The 18,961-nt window shown below is 42.7% G+C and overlaps 1 protein-coding gene across 2 annotated transcripts in view; it reads left to right on the forward strand.

The window, feature by feature from the left end:
• The first annotated feature begins 6,692 nt into the window (after window positions 1–6,692).
• The window catches only part of irak1 (interleukin-1 receptor-associated kinase 1), a 34,083-nt gene continuing 21,814 nt past the window's right edge, over window positions 6,693–18,961 (forward strand). The window contains exons 1-5 of one of the 2 annotated variants that reach the window (XM_029724268.1): window positions 6,693–6,720; window positions 9,967–10,134; window positions 11,528–11,680; window positions 12,007–12,089; window positions 14,274–14,447. In XM_029724268.1, the coding sequence (XP_029580128.1) occupies window positions 10,038–10,134; window positions 11,528–11,680; window positions 12,007–12,089; window positions 14,274–14,447 (507 nt within the window). In that variant the 5' untranslated portion in view covers window positions 6,693–6,720; window positions 9,967–10,037. The other variant, XM_029724267.1, reaches the window with a different exon arrangement.

Consider the following 18,961-nt stretch of genomic DNA (forward strand, 5'->3'; position numbering starts at 1 on the left):
TGTATTTAAAAAAAAAAAATACAAAAAAATGGTTTATCGTTTTGAATATTAGCCACGATCGGTAACAACCATCAGTTATACCCACATACATTTAACTGTCACTTTAGTGTTAGTTTCCTTACATGTTGCATCATTCCTTAGTTGACTTTTCTTTCCTATGCCAGGTTCGTGTGGATGATCGCTAGCAATAGTGGATCATATTAGCCTAACGTACAGTACCAGTCAAAAGTTTGGACACACCTACTCGTTCAAGTGTTTTTCTTTATTTTTTACTATTTTATACATTGTAGAATAATAGTGAAGACATCAAAACTATGAAATAACACATATGGAATCATGTAGTAACCAAAAAAGTGTCAGACCAAAAGGACAGATTTCCACCGGTCTAATGTCCATTGCTTGTGTTTCTTGGCCCAAGCAAGTCAATTCTTCTTATTTGTGTTCTTTAGTAGTGGTTTCTTTGCAGCAAATCACACAGTCTTCTCTGAACAGTTGATGTTCAGATGTGTCTGTTACTCTGTGAAGCATTTATTTGGGCTGCAATCTGAGGCTGGTAACTCTAATGAACTGATCCTCTGCAGCAGAGGTAACTCTGGGTCTTCCTTTCCTGTGGTGGTCCACATGAGAGACAGTTTCATCATAGAGCTTCATGGTTTTTACGAATGAACTTGAAGAAACTTTCCTACTCTGCTTGGTATAGTGGGCTATCAAAAAAGCTGAAAAAGAGAATGCAGGTCATGCAAAATAATATTATCAGGTATATGCTGAATGTACCCACCTAAGACCTACATAGGGGTACAGGAGTTCCAGGAAGTGGGCTTGTTGCCTTTGGAGTCCAGAGTGAACCAACTTAAACTTAATCATATGTTTGACATCTTAAATGATCGTGCCCCAGGTTATATGAAAAAAACACATTGACATGGTCTATAACCAACACAGTTACAATACCAGAGCTAGTGTTATGTCTTGTAAAATCCCAAGAGAAAACACTACAGCGAGGAGCATGTTTTTTTTTCTAAACAGGCATTTGTCTATGGAATAGCTTCCCCTTGGAGATCAAGCAAAGATAAAGTAAAAATAGATGTTAAAAAGCAGGCAAAAGGTTTTAATTTGGACAAGGTTGTCTAAGTAAGAGAAACCACTCCACTGCCCCTTGCGCCCCCTACTGCTGGTCAGGTGTATTTATTAGAAAGATATGTATGATGTGCAATTAATAGATTGTTTTAATGTGAAATTAATATGGTTGATTTTTAAGGTTAGGGAGAAGTGAATAGTGCAACTTTTTAGGATGTCAATATAAATTTATATATTTATGGTGGTTTCTAATTTTGTCTTTTAATCATTATATGTGTTATTGTTTTTACCATCGAGGACCACTTTGGAAACACGCGTTTTAATTAATACTTTCAAGTGATATCGTCTGGGTTCACATTGTACATTTTGTTGTATATGTCTGTTACCCAAAATAAACTCAATTAAATTCAAAGTTCTTGAACTTTTCCAGATTGGCTGACCATGTCTTAAAGTAATGATGGACTGTTGTTTCTCTTTGCTTATTTGAGCTGTTCTTGCCATAATATGGACTTTGTCTTTTACCAAATAGGGCTATCTTCTGTATACCCCCCCTACCTTGTCACAACACAACTGATTGGCTCAAACATATTAAGAAGGAAAGAAATTGCAAAAATGAACTTTTAACAAGGCACACCTGTTAACTGCATTCCAGGTGACTACCTCATGAAGCTGGTTGAGAGAATTCAAAGAGTGTGCAAAGCTGTCAACATGGCAAAGGGTGGCTACTTTGAAGAATCTCATATAGAAAATATATTTTCATTTGTTGAACAATTTGTTTGGTTGCTACATGATTCCATATGTGTTATTTAATAGATTTGATGTCTTCACTATAATTATACGATTTAGAAAATAGTAAAAATAAAGAAAAACCCTGGAATGAGTAGGTCGTGTCCGAACTTTTGACTGGTACTGTATATGCAATAATTTGGGCTACGTAGCCTATTTTAATCAGTATGGAACGCAGACCAGACCTCCACGACTACTGGACTCAGACTGTTGTCATCACAGTTCCATCATTAGTGAGGGTAGATATTAAGGTAGGACTACTGGTCAAACCCCTATTGTACGCTTTTCTCACCTTCCAATATTACATGGATTGATCAGTTGAAAATGGCACCCATCAGGATGAATCAAACCACTGTATTTTTGATTCACCAATATATTTTGTGCTTAATGACTCTCCAAACCTGTCTTTTTATTATTGATAAATACTTACCTAACTCTAAATAGTATACAAAATCAGAGTATTTTTAAAAAAGAATTTATCTACCAATTGGTGCTGAAAAGGAGATGAATATCTCCTTATTTAAGCCTACATGGCTTCCTTTCATTGATCCCTAATATCCTGAACCTGGTTTAAAGTAGTTCACTACTACCCTATAGAACCTGGTGTAAAGTAGTGCACTACTACCCTATAGAACCTGGTGTAAAGTAGTTCACTACTACCCTATAGAACCTGGTGTAAAGTAGTGCACTACTACCCTATAGAACCTGGTGTAAAGTAGTGCACTACTACCCTATAGAACCTGGTGTAAAGTAGTGCACTACTACCCTATAGAACCTGGTGTAAAGTAGTGCACTACTACCCTATAGAACCTGGTGTAAAGTAGTGCACTACACAGGGAATAGGGTGCCATTTGGGATGCACAAATAAAGGTACAGCATATTTAATGGGATGACTTTAGATAAATGTACTGAAAACCCTATTGGATGAAAACTCTACGAGAAAATTGGTTGGCCAGCACGTGGGTGGGTTTTCAGCGGTTTAATTACATTTATTCATACCTGAGTATTTAACATATGTCTATGGCAGTAATTCAGAAAAGCATCTTTATTTTGTTTTAACTTTATTTAACTAGGCAAGTCAGTTAAGAACAAATTCTTATTTTTAATGACAGCCTAGGAACAGTGGGTTATAACTGCCTTGTTCAGGGGGCAGAACGACAGATTTTGTACCTTGTCAGCTCGGGGATTCAAACTTGCAACCTTGCGGTTACTAGTCCAACGCTCTAACCACTAGGCTACGCTGCCAGAGAGAACGAACGCGAATATTTGTGCTATCAAAACTGAATAATCACAAGGTACAGACCACACCTTCAATTGTATATGTTTAAGATATTGAATGCAGTGAGTGACAGATAGGATTTGGGGTGGCTTTGTATTACCCACTTTGTATGACACTTGAACTTTGTGTGTCACATGATCACAATCAGTCATATCTAGTATCCATCAAAGCAACATTCCCAATACAAATTCAGGGAATTTCATTAATTTGATATTTGCTCAGATGAATAAAATAAAAAAACCTGACATTAGAAGTCTTTAAAGGTGGTGGCACATTACTGCCATCTAGTGGATACATTTTTTTGTTGTTGTACAACTCTGGTTATTCTATAAATACACTACAATTCAGCCATATTTGAGACTTGAAGTAGGATTAAATAAACTAATTTCAACCCATGTCAGATTTAAGAATATTGGATACCTTATTGTGCATACAGTACCAACACATATAGTGCCTTCGGAAAGTATTCAGACCCCTTGACTTTTCCCACATTTTGTTACGTTACAGCCTTATTCTAAAATAGATTAAATCGTTTTTTCCCCTCATCAATCTACGCACAATACCCCATAATGACATCATAATACCCCATAATGACATCACAATACCCCATAATGACATCACAATACCCCATAATGACAAAGCAAAAACAAGTATGGTGGTAGCAGCATCATGTTGTGGGGATGTTTTTCAGCTGCAGGGACTGGAAGAATAGTCAAGGTCAAGGGAAAGATTTTTATATTTTACTTTTATTTAACTAAGCAAGTCAGTTAAGAACAAATTCTTATTTTCAATGACGGCCTAGGAACAGTGGGTTATCCAATGCTCTAACCACTAGGCTACTTGCCGCCCCGCTGCCAAGATGAACGGAGCAAAGTACAGAGAGATCCTTGATGAAAACCTGCTCCAGAGGGCTCAGGACCTCAGATTGGGGCAAAGGTTCACCTTCCAACAGGACAACGACCTTAAGCACACAGCCAAGACGACGCAGGAAAGGTTTTGGGACAAGTCTCTGAATGTCCTTGAGTGGCCCAGCCAGAGCCTGGACTTGAACCCGATCGAACATCTCTGGAGAGACCTGAAAATAGCTGTGCAGTAACGCTCCCCATGCAACCTGACAGAGCTTGAGAGGATCTGCAGAGAATAATGGGAGAAACTCCCCAAATACAGGTGTGACAAGCTTGTAACGTCATACCCAAAAATACTCGAGGCTGTAATCACTGCCAAAGGTGCTTCAACAAAGTACTGAGGTAAGGGTCTGAATATTTATGTAAATGTGATAGTTTAAAAAATATTTATAAATTAGCAAAAAAAATATTTAATCCATTTCAGAATAAGGCTGTAACGTAGGAGGCGGTAGTGCAGGACCTTGAGAGCATCATGTCGATTGGATAGGGCTGGTTGAGTGACTGAACTGTGTGAATGGTCCTGTTGGTGTGGGTGAGGGTGAGAGTGAGAGTGTGTGAGAGAGAGAGAGAGGACAGAGACAGAAAGACACAGAGAAAGACAGAGAGAGACAGAGAGAGCGAGAGGATAGGAAAGGGAGAGATAAGAAATAATGTGTGTGTGTGTGTGTGTGTGTGTGTGTGTGTGTGTGAGGGGGATCAGTAACCAAGTAATATTAGGCTGGTTCCACATCATTGATCATCAACCCCCCAAAGGGGTATGTACAGATGTAGGATCTTAATTTGATCATTTTGTCACATCAGGAAAATAATCCTGCAGCAACAGAAAATGTGAATTATTGTGTGGATTATAAATCATTTACATTTTTGTAAGAGTTTCTATATTTTTTTGTTATGGTAAATCAAGTCTGGCATTCTAAAGTGGAAATTCCAAATTTGAGATGCCTTTTAAAACCTTGAATACACTAAAAAAAGTGTCATTTTCCTGCAACAACAGGGTGATCAAATTAAGATCTTACACCTGCATTCAGAGAAGTAGGCCATTTGTCACAGCAATACTCATGTTCACAACTGAAGAGTATAGCCTCTGTCTGCCTTTCAGTGAGCAGGAAAGGGTGTTGTTGAAGTATACCCATACCAATAAAAAGGCTTATTTTAACTTACTGTATGATGGATCTACATGAAGTTCATGATGATCAGCTCAGATGCCATACTGTGCTTTTCTCCTGCGGTAACATTCAGAACACACACACACACACACACACACACCAGAACTGTCTATCGCTTAATTGGATATTATCGTATGAAAAAGTAAAAGCTAAGTTAGCTATGCAAAGTGCCAGATAGGTAACCATTTACAGTAACTGCTGTTCATTATTTCTCAGCCAATAAACACTATCAGCCAACAGAAGATCTAGCTAAGTTAGCAACAGAAAGTAATAGGGAAATATGACATTTCTGCAGCATCTTGTAAAAGGTTGAGGGACTAACTTAATTCCACTACCTACTACTAGCTAGCATGACTATAGCCAGTAACCAGGTAGGGCTAGCTAGTCAGCCTGCTAGCTAGTCAATAGCCAGCCTGCTAGCTAGTCAAGGGCCAGCCTGCTAGCTAGCCAAGGGCCAGCCCGCTAGCTAGCCAATAGCCAGCCCGCTAGCTAGTCAATAGCCAGCCTGCTAGCTAGTACAAGCCAACTTTTTTCAGTTGTTGTTGAGTTTGTTCTATTTACATGCTAACTTCATAATAAGTTCTGTATCTTAGCTAACATGAGTATTTGTATCTTCCTGTCCTACAGTCTAATACTTTCTTTGTGCTGCCAACCTAGGCTGTAACCCCCCCCTAAGCTTTGTGAATATTCTATGAGGGGGTGGGTACTTCCAGGTATGAACAAAATAAAAAACGGAAATAAAAAATGTAATAAACTGTGCTGTTATTTGTTTTTTTCCTTATTCCATGTCCAATTCTGACACTATAAATGAGAAAAGATGTCGATTTCAGATTTTATTTTTTCAAATTTAGAAACGAAAAACAACAAATTAGCCACCGTTTTCCGTTTTTACATTCTCCGTTTTTTCACGGAAAACAAAATAACGAAACGTACATGGACCTACCAGAACCCCTCCTTGGACGAGTAACATTAGGCTCCTTTAGTGCAATATTGGGCTAGAAGAGACATTGTCTTGACAAGATTTAGAAATTAATTGAGACAAGGTAGGTTCACTGCACATAATATTCCTTTGAAATACAAAGACATTTCTCAAGAAGGAATAATTCTATGTGAAAAGCGAAAAAACTTTGTTCACTTTTATTTTGTTATGTTTTCATTTTTTAATTAACAAATATAACACAATATACAAACATATCTTACAAAACAGTTTACAAAATAACACAGCGAAAACTTTGATACTTTATTATTTTTTTTTTTTAAAGATTTAATACAAAATTAACAACTTTACATGGCTACATCAAACATGTCTAAAAAATAATAATAATTAAAAAAAACACCGGTATATAGAAGAAAATACTAAATGTATACAAAAAAAATTATAATAATAAAAAAAAATATATATATACACATATCATTTTTTACTATATAAAAAATAAATCAAATTCCGGTCAGTGTTACTTTCCCATGAAGGCAGAGGCTGATGTGACGTAGCCCATCGTGGGGGTGACGAGTAAGTTCTGCTTCGATACCGAAGTTTCTAGACATATTTGAAAGCAGGGAAAATAACTTATTGAATAAGCGATTTTGTTATATACTTTTTAAACATTTTTTTATTTATTTAATCAAGGACAACCACGTTAACATCACCGTTTCGATTGAGTAAAGTTTACTTTCTAGCGTGATGGTTCTTACCGTAGTGAATTTAAAACGTTAACAAAATGTTACCGTTAGCTTGCTAGCTACGTAAACGCGTTAGCTAGCAAAGGTTTTTAAACAACAAAACAACAACAAAAAGATGTCGTCCTGGGATATCAGAAAAGTTCACTTGTACAAGTTACCACCAGTTGTACTGTGTGACTTCTCCCTCGTTATGGACAGTATCTCCGATGTGGACTGGGACAGATTCGGTAAGAAATGGCACTGACCGACATGCTAATAGTTAAATATAGTTTCAAAAACGATGCTAGTTAACTAGTTATGAGCTATGGCGTCCATGTTGATGGACGTATTTCGACCGAACAGACGTAAAAAAAATAAACCTTGCTGAAGTAAAACAAACAAAAAAACAACATCGCAAAATGTTTTTCGGTTGTGAAGCATGGGGATCCCCCCTCGTCAGAGATTGGGTAACAGTAGGGATCTATCTATCTATCTATGTATATGTGTGTGTGTGTATATCTATCACACACACACACACACACACACACACTGACGATGTCGTCTCAAAATGGACAAATACACTATTGCCTCGTTTTTCTGGTTTTTCAAGCCAAGCCTTCTTATAAAGGGAGTATGCAGCAGTGGTGGGAAAAGCACCCAGTTATCATACTTGAGTAAAAGTACCTAAAATAGAAAATATTACTTGAGTAAAACTCTAAAAGTATTTGGTTTTAAATATACTTAAGTATCAAAAGTAAAAGTATAAATCTTTTCAAATTCCTTATATTAAGCAAACCAGATTGCACCATTTTCTTGGTTTTTTTAAAATGTGTATTTACTGATAGCCAGGGGCACACTCCAACACTCAGACATTTTCACAAATGAAGCATTTGTGTTTATTGAGTCTGTCAGATCAGATGCAGTAGGGGTGACCTGGAGGAGGTGAAGCCAGTATCTTTCACTATAGATAATCTTTGCTTAAAGTTGATTTCCATTGACTATGAACACCAAATAAAGTTAAGTATCTTTGCTAAGAATGATATTGTTAGCTAGCTCAGTAAAAAAAAAATCAATATTATACAGATAAGACAGTTAACTAGCTGGGTACACAGTGAGCGGTTAACTAGCTGGGTACACAGTGAGCGGTTAACTAGCTGGGTTACATAGTGAGCGGTTAACTAGCTGGGTACACAGTGAGCGGTTAACTAGCTGGGTACACAGTGAGCGGTTAACTAGCTGGGTACACAGTGAGCGGTTAACTAGCTGGGTACACAGTGAGCGGTTAACTAGCTGGGTACACAGTGAGCGGTTAACTAGCTGGGTACACAGTGAGCGGTTAACTAGCTGGGTACACAGTGAGCGGTTAACTAGCTGGGTACACAGTGAGCGGTTAACTAGCTGGGTACACAGTGAGCGGTTAACTAGCTGGGTACACAGTGAGCGGTTAACTAGCTGGGTACACAGTGAGCGGTTAACTAGCTGGGTACACAGTGAGCGGTTAACTAGCTGGGTACACAGTGAGCGGTTAACTAGCTGGGTACACAGTGAGCGGTTAACTAGCTGGGTACACAGTGAGCGGTTAACTAGCTGGGTACACAGTGAGCGGTTAACTAGCTGGGTACACAGTGAGCGGTTAACTAGCTGGGTACACAGTGAGCGGTTAACTAGCTGGGTACACAGTGAGCGGTTAACTAGCTGGGTACACAGTGAGCGGTTAACTAGCTGGGTACACAGTGAGCGGTTAACTAGCTGGGTACACAGTGAGCGGTTAACTAGCTGGGTACACAGTGAGCGGTTACAGTGAGCGGTTAACTAGCTGGGTTACACAGTGAGCGGTTAACTAGCTGGGTTACACAGTGAGCGGTTAACTAGCTGGGTTACACAGTGAGCGGTTAACTAGCTGGGTTACACAGTGAGCGGTTAACTAGCTGGGTTACACAGTGAGCGTTTACTAGCTGGGTTACACAGTGAGCGTTTTACTAGCTGGGTTACACAGTGAGCGTTTTACTAGCTGGGTTACACAGTGAGCGTTTTACTAGCTGGGTTACACAGTGAGCGTTTTACTAGCTGGGTTACACAGTGAGCGTTTTACTAGCTGGGTACACAGTGAGCGGTTAACTAGCTGGGTACACAGTGAGCGGTTAACTAGCTGGGTACACAGTGAGCGGTTAACTAGCTGGGTACACAGTGAGCGGTTAACTAGCTGGGTACACAGTGAGCGGTTAACTAGCTGGGTACACAGTGAGCGGTTAACTAGCTGGGTACACAGTGAGCGGTTAACTAGCTGGGTTACACAGTGAGCGGTTAACTAGCTGGGTTACACAGTGAGCGGTTAACTAGCTGGGTTACACAGTGAGCGGTTAACTAGCTGGGTTACACAGTGAGCGTTTTACTAGCTGGGTTACACAGTGAGCGTTTTACTAGCTGGGTTACACAGTGAGCGTTTTACTAGCTGGGTTACACAGTGAGCGTTTTACTAGCTGGGTTACACAGTGAGCGGTTAACTAGCTGGGTACACAGTGAGCGGTTAACTAGCTGGGTACACAGTGAGCGGTTAACTAGCTGGGTACACAGTGAGCGGTTAACTAGCTGGGTACACAGTGAGCGGTTAACTAGCTGGGTACACAGTGAGCGGTTAACTAGCTGGGTACACAGTGAGCGGTTAACTAGCTGGGTACACAGTGAGCGGTTAACTAGCTGGGTACACAGTGAGCGGTTAACTAGCTGGGTACACAGTGAGCGGTTAACTAGCTGGGTACACAGTGAGCGGTTAACTAGCTGGGTACACAGTGAGCGGTTAACTAGCTGGGTACACAGTGAGCGGTTAACTAGCTGGGTACACCGTGAGCGGTTAACTAGCTGGGTACACCGTGAGCGGTACCCAAAGTTTTTCCTGGCCACATCACCTAATAAGGAATAAACTCTGGGTCCTCCAGTATGACCCTTGTAAGTAGCGTTCAGAGTTTTTCCTGATCAGGAAGAACATAGCTGACGACATTAGTGCTGCTGACTGTAACTGAATTGTATTATTGGTGTGATTTTGATCTGTAAACAATTATTGATTTCTATACCATTTGTTATTGGTCCTCCATGGCAGCGTCCCATGTGTTGACTGACCAGACTGACAGGCGTCTGGCCGAGAGGAGAGAGAGACGGACAGACTGGGTGATGAATCACTGGGCTCAGAGGAATGGAACAGTTGGAGAACTACTGAACGTGCTGGAGAAGCTGCAGCTGTTAAGAGCTAGAGATATCATCTTAAACTGTGAGTTAAACACAGACCTGGGCACAGACCTGGGCACAGACCTGGGCACAGACCTGGGCACAGACCTGGGCACAGACCTGGGCACAGACCTGGGCACAGACCTGGACACAGACCTGGACACAGACCTGGGAGTGAGTTAGACACAGACTTGGGCACAGACCTGGGAGTGAGTTAGACACAGACTTGGGCACAGACCTGGGAGTGAGTTAGACACAGACCTGGACACAGACCTGGACACAGACCTGGGCACAGACCTGGGAGTGAGTTAGACACAGACCTGGGCACAGACCTGGGCACAGACCTGGGCACAGACCTGGGCACAGACCTGGACACAGACCTAGGAGTGAGTTAGACACAGACCTGGACACAGACCTGGACACAGACCTGGACACAGACCTGGACACAGACCTGGGAGTGAGTTAGACACAGACCTGGACACAGACCTGGACACAGACCTGGACACAGACCTGGGAGTGAGTTAGACACAGACCTGGACACAGACCTGGGAGGGAGTTAGACACAGACCTGGACACAGACCTGGACACAGACCTGGACACAGACCTGGACACAGACCTGGGAGGGAGTCAGACACGTGTGCATGCATAGACGGATGGCGGGATGCATGCGGGGATGGACGGACGGACGGAGGAACGCGTGCGGGCACAGACGGGGGACGGACGCGTTCGGGGGGGACGGACGGAGGGACGCGTGCGGGGACGGACGGGGGACGGACGCGTTCGGGGGGGACGGATGGACGGACGCGTTCGGTCACGAACGGGCAGAAGGAGGGACGCGTGCGGGGGGGACGGACGGAGGGATGCGTGCAGGGACGGACGGAGGGACGCATGCGGGGACGGAGGGACGGAAGGACGGACGGACGCGTGCGAGGACGGAGGGACACGTGTGGGGACGGACGGACGGAGGGACGCGTGCGAGGACGGAGGGACGCGTGCGAGGACGGACGGACGGAGGGAGGGACGCGTGCGGGGACGGACGGACGGAGGGAGGGACGCGTGCGGGGACGGAGGGACGCGTGCGGGGACGGAGGGACGCGTGCGAGGACGGACGGACGGACGGAGGGAGGGACGCGTGCGGGGACGGACGGACGGAGGGAGGGACGCGTGCGGGGACAGACGGACGGAGGGAGGGACGCGTGCGGGGACGGACGGACGGAGGGAGGGACGCGTGCGGGGACGGAGGGACGCGTGCGGGGACGGACGGACGGAGGGAGGGACGCGTGCGGGGACAGACACCTACCTTAACTGTACACTCCAATCAGAAAAGCATGAGAAATAGAAGCCCAGGTCCAAGGTTTTAGTGAATCATATTGTTCTTTATAATGAATGCTTCTGGAAGATAAGCTGTGTAATGGCTGCCGTTGTCTTAAATGTAGGGAAACCCAGTGGACATCGGCCCTCTTCCACTCCTCTAGCTGCTCCGCCGCAGGTTAAACTGGAGCCTCTTGTTCCTCCATCTCATCTCTTCAACCCCCCTCCTAAAGTCCATCCTACCAACACTCTGACCACTAAGGCTTACTCTCCGCCAGGTAACATCTCATTTACAACACTGATTATTAGAACACTTTTTACAAGATTTCACACTGCTTATCATATTTTACACCATAGAATTACATAAAGGATCTCTGTGTTTTATAGGATCTCTGTGTTTATAGGATCTTTGTGTTTCTCTTGTTTATATGATCTCTGTTTTATATACTGTTTCTAATATGTTCATAACACTGCTTGTGTAAGGTCTTTTATCATATTTTTCAGTGCGATCATTGATCCATGTAACCCAGTTTAAATTGCTGTGCTATCAGATCAGGTGGCAGTCTGTTCTCCACCTTCACTCGGGCTGTTTCTCTCCCTCCAGGACTGATGTCTCTGCCCAAACCTGGCCCTCCACCCTCGGTGCTGAAATCACAGGACCACAGAGGGGCGTTTGTAGACCAACAGGTGACAGAAGCCATTAAGTAGCAATCCATCAATCAATCAAATCAAATGTACACCGACTATACCAAACATTAGGAACACCTTCCTAATATTGAGTTGCACCTCCTTTTGCCTTCAGAACAGCCTTAATCCGTCATGGACTCTACAAGGTGCCGAAAGCGTTTCCACGGGGACGCTGGCCCCTGTTGACTCCAATGCTTCCCACAGTTGTGTCAATTTGGCTGGATGTCCTTTGGGTGGTAGACTATACTTGATACACACGGGGAAACTGTTGAGTGTGGAAAAACCCAGCAGCGTTGCAGTTCTTGACACAAACCGTTGCGCCTGCCAACTACTACTATAAAGGCACTTTTGTCTTGCCCCATTCACCCTCTGAAAGGCACACATACACAAGCCATGTCACAAGGCTTAACAATCCTTCTTTAACCATGTCTCCTCCCCTTCATCTACACCACGATTTTGAAGTGACATCAATAAGGGATCATAGCTTGGATTCACCTGGTCAGTCTGTCATGGAAAGAGCAGGTGTTCTTAATGTTTTGTATACTCAATGTATTTTATAAAAACCCTTTTTTCACAGTGTTGACAGATCAGATTGAATCTTTTTGGCCAATAATTGGGCTGCTTGTGTAAACGCAGCCTTTGAAAGAGGACCCGGCATGAGAGAGGAACTATAGTCACTATTGTTAGACTCGGTTTTTAGATTCAGATGTAAAAAGCAGAATGAAATAGTTCACTACCGGAAATGGTTCTAGATCGAAATAATAAAACAGAACTAACACACGTATATATTTAGAACCGTTCTATTTCTCTGGTAGTAGTACTAGTTCACAGTTACTAACACCGGTAGTACTAGTTCACAGTTACTAACACCGGTAGTAGTAGTAGTAGTAGTAGTAGTAGTAGTTCACGGTTACTAACACCAGTAGTAGTAGTAGTTCACGGTTACTAACACCAGTAGTAGTAGTACTAGTACTAGTTCACGGTTACTAACACCAGTAGTAGTAGTACTAGTTCACGGTTACTAACACCAGTAGTAGTAGTAGTAGTAGTTCACGGTTACTAACACCAGTAGTAGTAGTAGTAGTAGTAGTAGTAGTAGTAGTAGTAGTAGTTCACGGTTACTAACACCAGTAGTAGTAGTAGTAGTAGTTCACGGTTACTAACACCAGTAGTAGTAGTAGTAGTAGTAGTAGTAGTAGTAGTAGTAGTAGTAGTAGTAGTAGTAGTAGTAGTAGTAGTAGTTCACGGTTACTAACACCGGTAGTAGTAGTAGTAGTAGTTCACGGTTACTAACACCGGTAGTAGTAGTTCACGGTTACTAACACCGGTTGTAGTAGTAGTAGTAGTAGTAGTAGTAGTAGTAGTAGTAGTAGTAGTTCACGGTTACTAACACCGGTAGTAGTAGTAGTTCACGGTTACTAACACCGGTAGTAGTAGTAGTAGTAGTAGTAGTAGTAGTAGTAGTAGTAGTAGTAGTAGTTCACGGTTACTAACACCGGTAGTAGTAGTAGTAGTTCACGGTTACTAACACCGGTAGTAGTAGTTCACGGTTACTAACACCGGTTGTAGTAGTAGTAGTAGTAGTAGTAGTAGTAGTAGTAGTAGTAGTAGTAGTAGTTCACGGTTACTAACACCGGTTGTAGTAGTAGTAGTAGTAGTAGTAGTAGTTCACGGTTACTAACACCGGTAGTAGTAGTAGTAGTAGTACACGGTTACTAACACCGGTAGTAGTAGTAGTAGTAGTTCACGGTTACTAACACCAGTAGTAGTAGTAGTAGTAGTAGTAGTAGTAGTAGTAGTAGTAGTAGTTCACGGTTACTAACACCGGTTGTAGTAGTAGTAGTAGTAGTTCACGGTTACTAACACCAGTAGTAGTAGTAGTAGTTCACGGTTACTAACACCAGTAGTAGTAGTAGTAGTAGTAGTTCACGGTTACTAACACCAGTAGTAGTAGTAGTAGTAGTAGTAGTTCACGGTTACTAACACCAGTAGTAGTAGTAGTAGTAGTTCACGGTTACTAACACCAGTAGTAGTAGTAGTAGTAGTAGTTCACGGTTACTAACACCGGTAGTAGTAGTAGTTAGTCTGTATTTTTCTCATTAGTTTGTGGGTCTCTATCTTTCAATAAGGGGTTGAGATCAAAGCAAAAAAATGGATGAATAAAGTATTGTTGTTCTTCATCAGTGGTCCATCTCCAGAGGTCCCCTGCTGTCCAGTGCTATGTGTTGGCCGTTTGAAGAAGTCCAGAGAGGAACAGAGGACTTCTCCCATGCCAAGCAGATAGGAGAGGGCGGGTTTGGACATGTGTACCGGGCTACCATGAGGAGCACTGACTTCGCTGTCAAGAAACTGAAGGAGGTATGCGACTTTGGCCTGCTCAGTCCTCTTCGGTGGTAATCATAGAGGGAAGAGATGGTTGATATAGATAGATAGATAGATAGATCTTTATGACTGCCAACCCTGGCAATATATCTTGGAGTGTAAATGTTTCATATCAAATCAAAGTATTTGTTAACAGGGATACAACGTGTGTAAAACTGTCCCAAGGAAATGCTTACTTACAAGGTCTTTCTCAACAATGCAGTGTTCAATATCGACTGGTAATGTAACGGCCGTCGTATGAAGTAGACCAAGGCGCAGCGGGTTGAGTGCTCATTTGAACGTTTTTTTTTTTTAATAAACTTGGAACGCTTAACAAAAATAACAAAACGAACGACAGCTAAACAGTTTTACAGGCTAACCCTAGCAGTGCAAAAACAACTTCCCACAAAAGACAGGTGAAAACAGGGCTACCTAAGTATGACTCCCAATCAGCAACAACGATGTACAGCTGTTCCTGATTGAGAGCCATACCAGGCCAACAAAGAAATACACAACATAGAAAACCCATAGAAATACAAAACATAGAACAATGCCCAAAAACCCCGGAACAAATAAAACAAACACCCCTCTTACATAAATACATATCCCAACAAACCCCGAACCACATTAAACAAACACCCCCTGCCACGTCCTGACCAAACTACAATAACAAACACCCCCCTGCCACGTCCTGACCAAACTACAATAACAAACACCCCCTGCCACGTCCTGACCAAACTACAATAACAAACACCCCCTGCCACGTCCTGACCAAACTACAATAACAAACACCCCCTGCCACGTCCTGACCAAACTACAATAACAAACACCCCCTGCCACGTCCTGACCAAACTACAATAACAAACACCCCCTGCCACGTCCTGACCAAACTATAATAACAAACACCCCCTGCCACGTCCTGACCAAACTACAATAACAAACACCCCCTGCCACGTCCTGACCAAACTACAATAACAAACACCCCCTGCCACGTCCTGACCAAACTACAATAACAAACACCCTCTGCCACGTCCTGACCAAACTATAATAACAAACACCCCCTGCCACGTCCTGACCAAACTATAATAACAAACACCCCCTGCCACGTCCTGACCAAACTATAATAACAAACACCCCCTGCCACGTCCTGACCAAACCACATTAAACAAACACCCTCTGCCACGTCCTGACCAAACTACAATAACAAACACCCCCTGCCACGTCCTGACCAAACCACATTAAACAAACACCCCCTGCCACGTCCTGACCAAACCACATTAAACAAACACCCCCTGCCACGTCCTGACCAAACTATAATAACAAACACCCCCTGCCACGTCCTGACCAAACTACAATAACAAACACCCTCTGCCACGTCCTGACCAAACCACATTAAACAAACACCCCCTGCCACCTCCTGACCAAACTACAATAACAAACACCCCCTGCCACGTCCTGACCAAACCACATTAAACAAACACCCCCTGCCACGTCCTGACCAAACCACATTAAACAAACACCCCCTGCCACGTCCTGACCAAACCACATTAAACAAACACCCCCTGCCACGTACTGACCAAACCACATTAAACAAACACCCCCTGCCACGTCCTGACCAAACTACAATAACAAACACCCCCTGCCACGTCCTGACCAAACTACAATAACAAACACCCCCTGCCACGTCCTGACCAAACTACAATAACAAACACCCCCTGCCACGTCCTGACCAAACTACAATAACAAACACCCCCTGCCACGTCCTGACCAAACTACAATAACAAACACCCCCTGCCACGTCCTGACCAAACTACAATAACAAATAACCTCTTCACTGGTCAGGACGTGACAGCTCTATAGTGTTCAATATCGACTGGTAAGAAAGTAGAATATCCAGTAAGGATCATAAACACTTTATACTCGTTGGGAATTGACCAATATGGATAAGGCTACATTTTAAATGTTTCTTATAGAAATATGAAAATGCATAACCATATATCAATTGAAAGGGAACAGTTTGTACATTATGTGAAACATTTATTAGACCAAGGGTGAGGACACAACCGTTTTCGATGACACAAGACTGAATCCAAACATTACACTGTTGATTTTTATGTGCATTTTACACCCATTTTACACATAAACTGGCCAGTTTATTAGGTACAGCCATCTGGTACTGTGTCGGACAGCCTGAATTCTTCTGGGCATTCTACAAGTTGCTGCAGATTGGATGGCGGTACATTCATGTTGCGAACAGCCGGTTCTGTCTTATCCCAAAGAGGCTCTACTGGGTTGAGGTCTGAGGACTGTGCAGCCCACTCAAGTAAACTTAACTCACGGTCATGGTTCCAGGTGATGTGTTTTTAATCTGATAGGAGTGGAATCCGGTGGGGTCGACAGCTGCAATATTGTTGTACTGCTCCGTTTTTTACCTGTTTGCGGCCCGTCTGTTATCTTGCACGATTCTTGCCATTCTCCTTTCGACCTCTCTCATCAACGAGTTGTTTTCGCCCACAGGACTGCAGCTGATTGGATGTTAGTTTGTTTGTCGCACCGTTCTGGGTAAACCCTAGACACTGTTGTGTGTGAAAAGCCCTGGAGGCTGGCCGTACATCACGCTCCAAAGTCTCTTAGGTCACTTCAATCGAACAGGAACTGAATGCCTGTTTGCCGGCTTTATATTTCAAGCCACGGCTACGTGACTCACGGTCTGAGCAGGGTGGTGTACCTAGTAAAATGTACAGGAGAGTGTACATTTACTTTACTTTTTGCCGTATTTGTTGATCAAATGTGAAAATACTCTGGAAACATTCAGTAACATGTTAAGAATATTCCTGGAAAATGTGGGGTAGGTGCAACATAAGATAAATGGCCACACTCCTCTTCAGTGTCTCTCATTGGCCACACTCCTCTCCAAACTGTTCACAGTTCCTAAATAATTTCAATGCACTTATATGGCTCAGAAGAGTCCACTATACTGAACAAAAATAAATGCAACATGCAATCATTTCAAAGATTTGACAGAGTTAGTTCATTAATGGAAATCAGTCAATTTAAATATTAATTAGGCCCTAATCTATGGAAGTCACATGACTAGGAATACAGATTTTTATTTTTTAAATAGGGGCGTGGATCAAAAACACAGTCAGTATCTGGTGTGACCACCATTTGTCCCTCATACTGCGCGACACATCTCCTTCGCATAGAGTTGATCAGGCTGTTGATTGTGGCCTGTGGAATGTTGTCGTACATGTCGATCCAGAGCATCCCAAACATGCTCAATGGGTGACATGTCTGGTGAGTACGCTGGCCATGGAATAACTGGGACATTTTCAGCTTCCAGGAATTGTTTACAGATCCTTGCGACATGGGGTTGTGCATTATCATGCTGGAACATTAAGTAATGGCGGCGGATGAATGGCACGACAATGGGCCTTTAGAATCTCGTCACGGTATCTCTGTGCATTCAAATTGACATCAATAAAATGCAATTGTGTTAGTTGTCCGTAGCTTATGCCTGCCCAAACCATAGCCCCACACATCTGGTCTGCGGTTGTGAGGCTGGTTGGACTTCCTACCAAACTCTCTAAAACAACGTTGGAGGCGGCTTATGGTAGAGAAATTAACATTCAATTCTCTGGCAACAGCTCTGGTGGACATTCCTAAGGTCAGCATGTCAATTGCACGCTCCCTCAACTCGAGACATCTGTGGCATTGTGACAACTGCACATTTTATTGTCCTTGTTCTCCCCAGCACAATTTGCACCTGTGTAATGATCATACTTTAATCAGCTTCTTGATATGCCACATCTGTCAGGTGGATGGATTATCTTGGCAAAGGAGAAATGCTCACTAACAGGGATGTAAACTCATTTGTGCTCAAAATTTGAGAGAAGCTTTTTGTGCATATGGAAAATTTCTGGAAACGTATTTTTTTTCCCACTTTACTTTTTGTTCAGTATATAAAAGGAGCTTTTGGAACTCCTAGCTGTGCCGTTGAGGAACTTGTTTTTGTTTGGAACACAACCCTGCATCCCCACCATCACACAGTTACTGTTCACGCAATCGAGGGCATACAATTTAACACCCACCACCTGACAAATGCGGGTATGTTTTGTCATTTGCTGTTAAGATGTCTATTTCATTAGCCACGTAGGCGGGTAGTCAGGTCTCCACAGTGTGAGCATTTAACTCGCATTTGTGAATTAAAAAAAAATGGTCAAGTATGATCACATTTATAGTAAAATAAAATGCTACCGGTAGTTGTTTTCAAAGTATTTCTGCCATTTTGTTTCGTAGCTGGTCAAATTGATTGCACACAGTCAAAGAACTATCAATCCTATACAGTGCCTTCAGAAAGTGTTCAGATACCCCTTGATTTTTTTCCCCCCACACATTTTGTTACAGCCTTGTTCTAAAATTGATTAAATCGTTTTTCCCCCCCTCAATCTACACACAATACCCCATAATGACATCACAATACCCCATAATGACATCACAATACCCCATAA

The sequence above is a fragment of the Salmo trutta genome, chromosome 30 (genome assembly GCF_901001165.1).
Source record: "Salmo trutta chromosome 30, fSalTru1.1, whole genome shotgun sequence".
NCBI classification, from domain to species: domain Eukaryota; kingdom Metazoa; phylum Chordata; class Actinopteri; order Salmoniformes; family Salmonidae; genus Salmo; species Salmo trutta.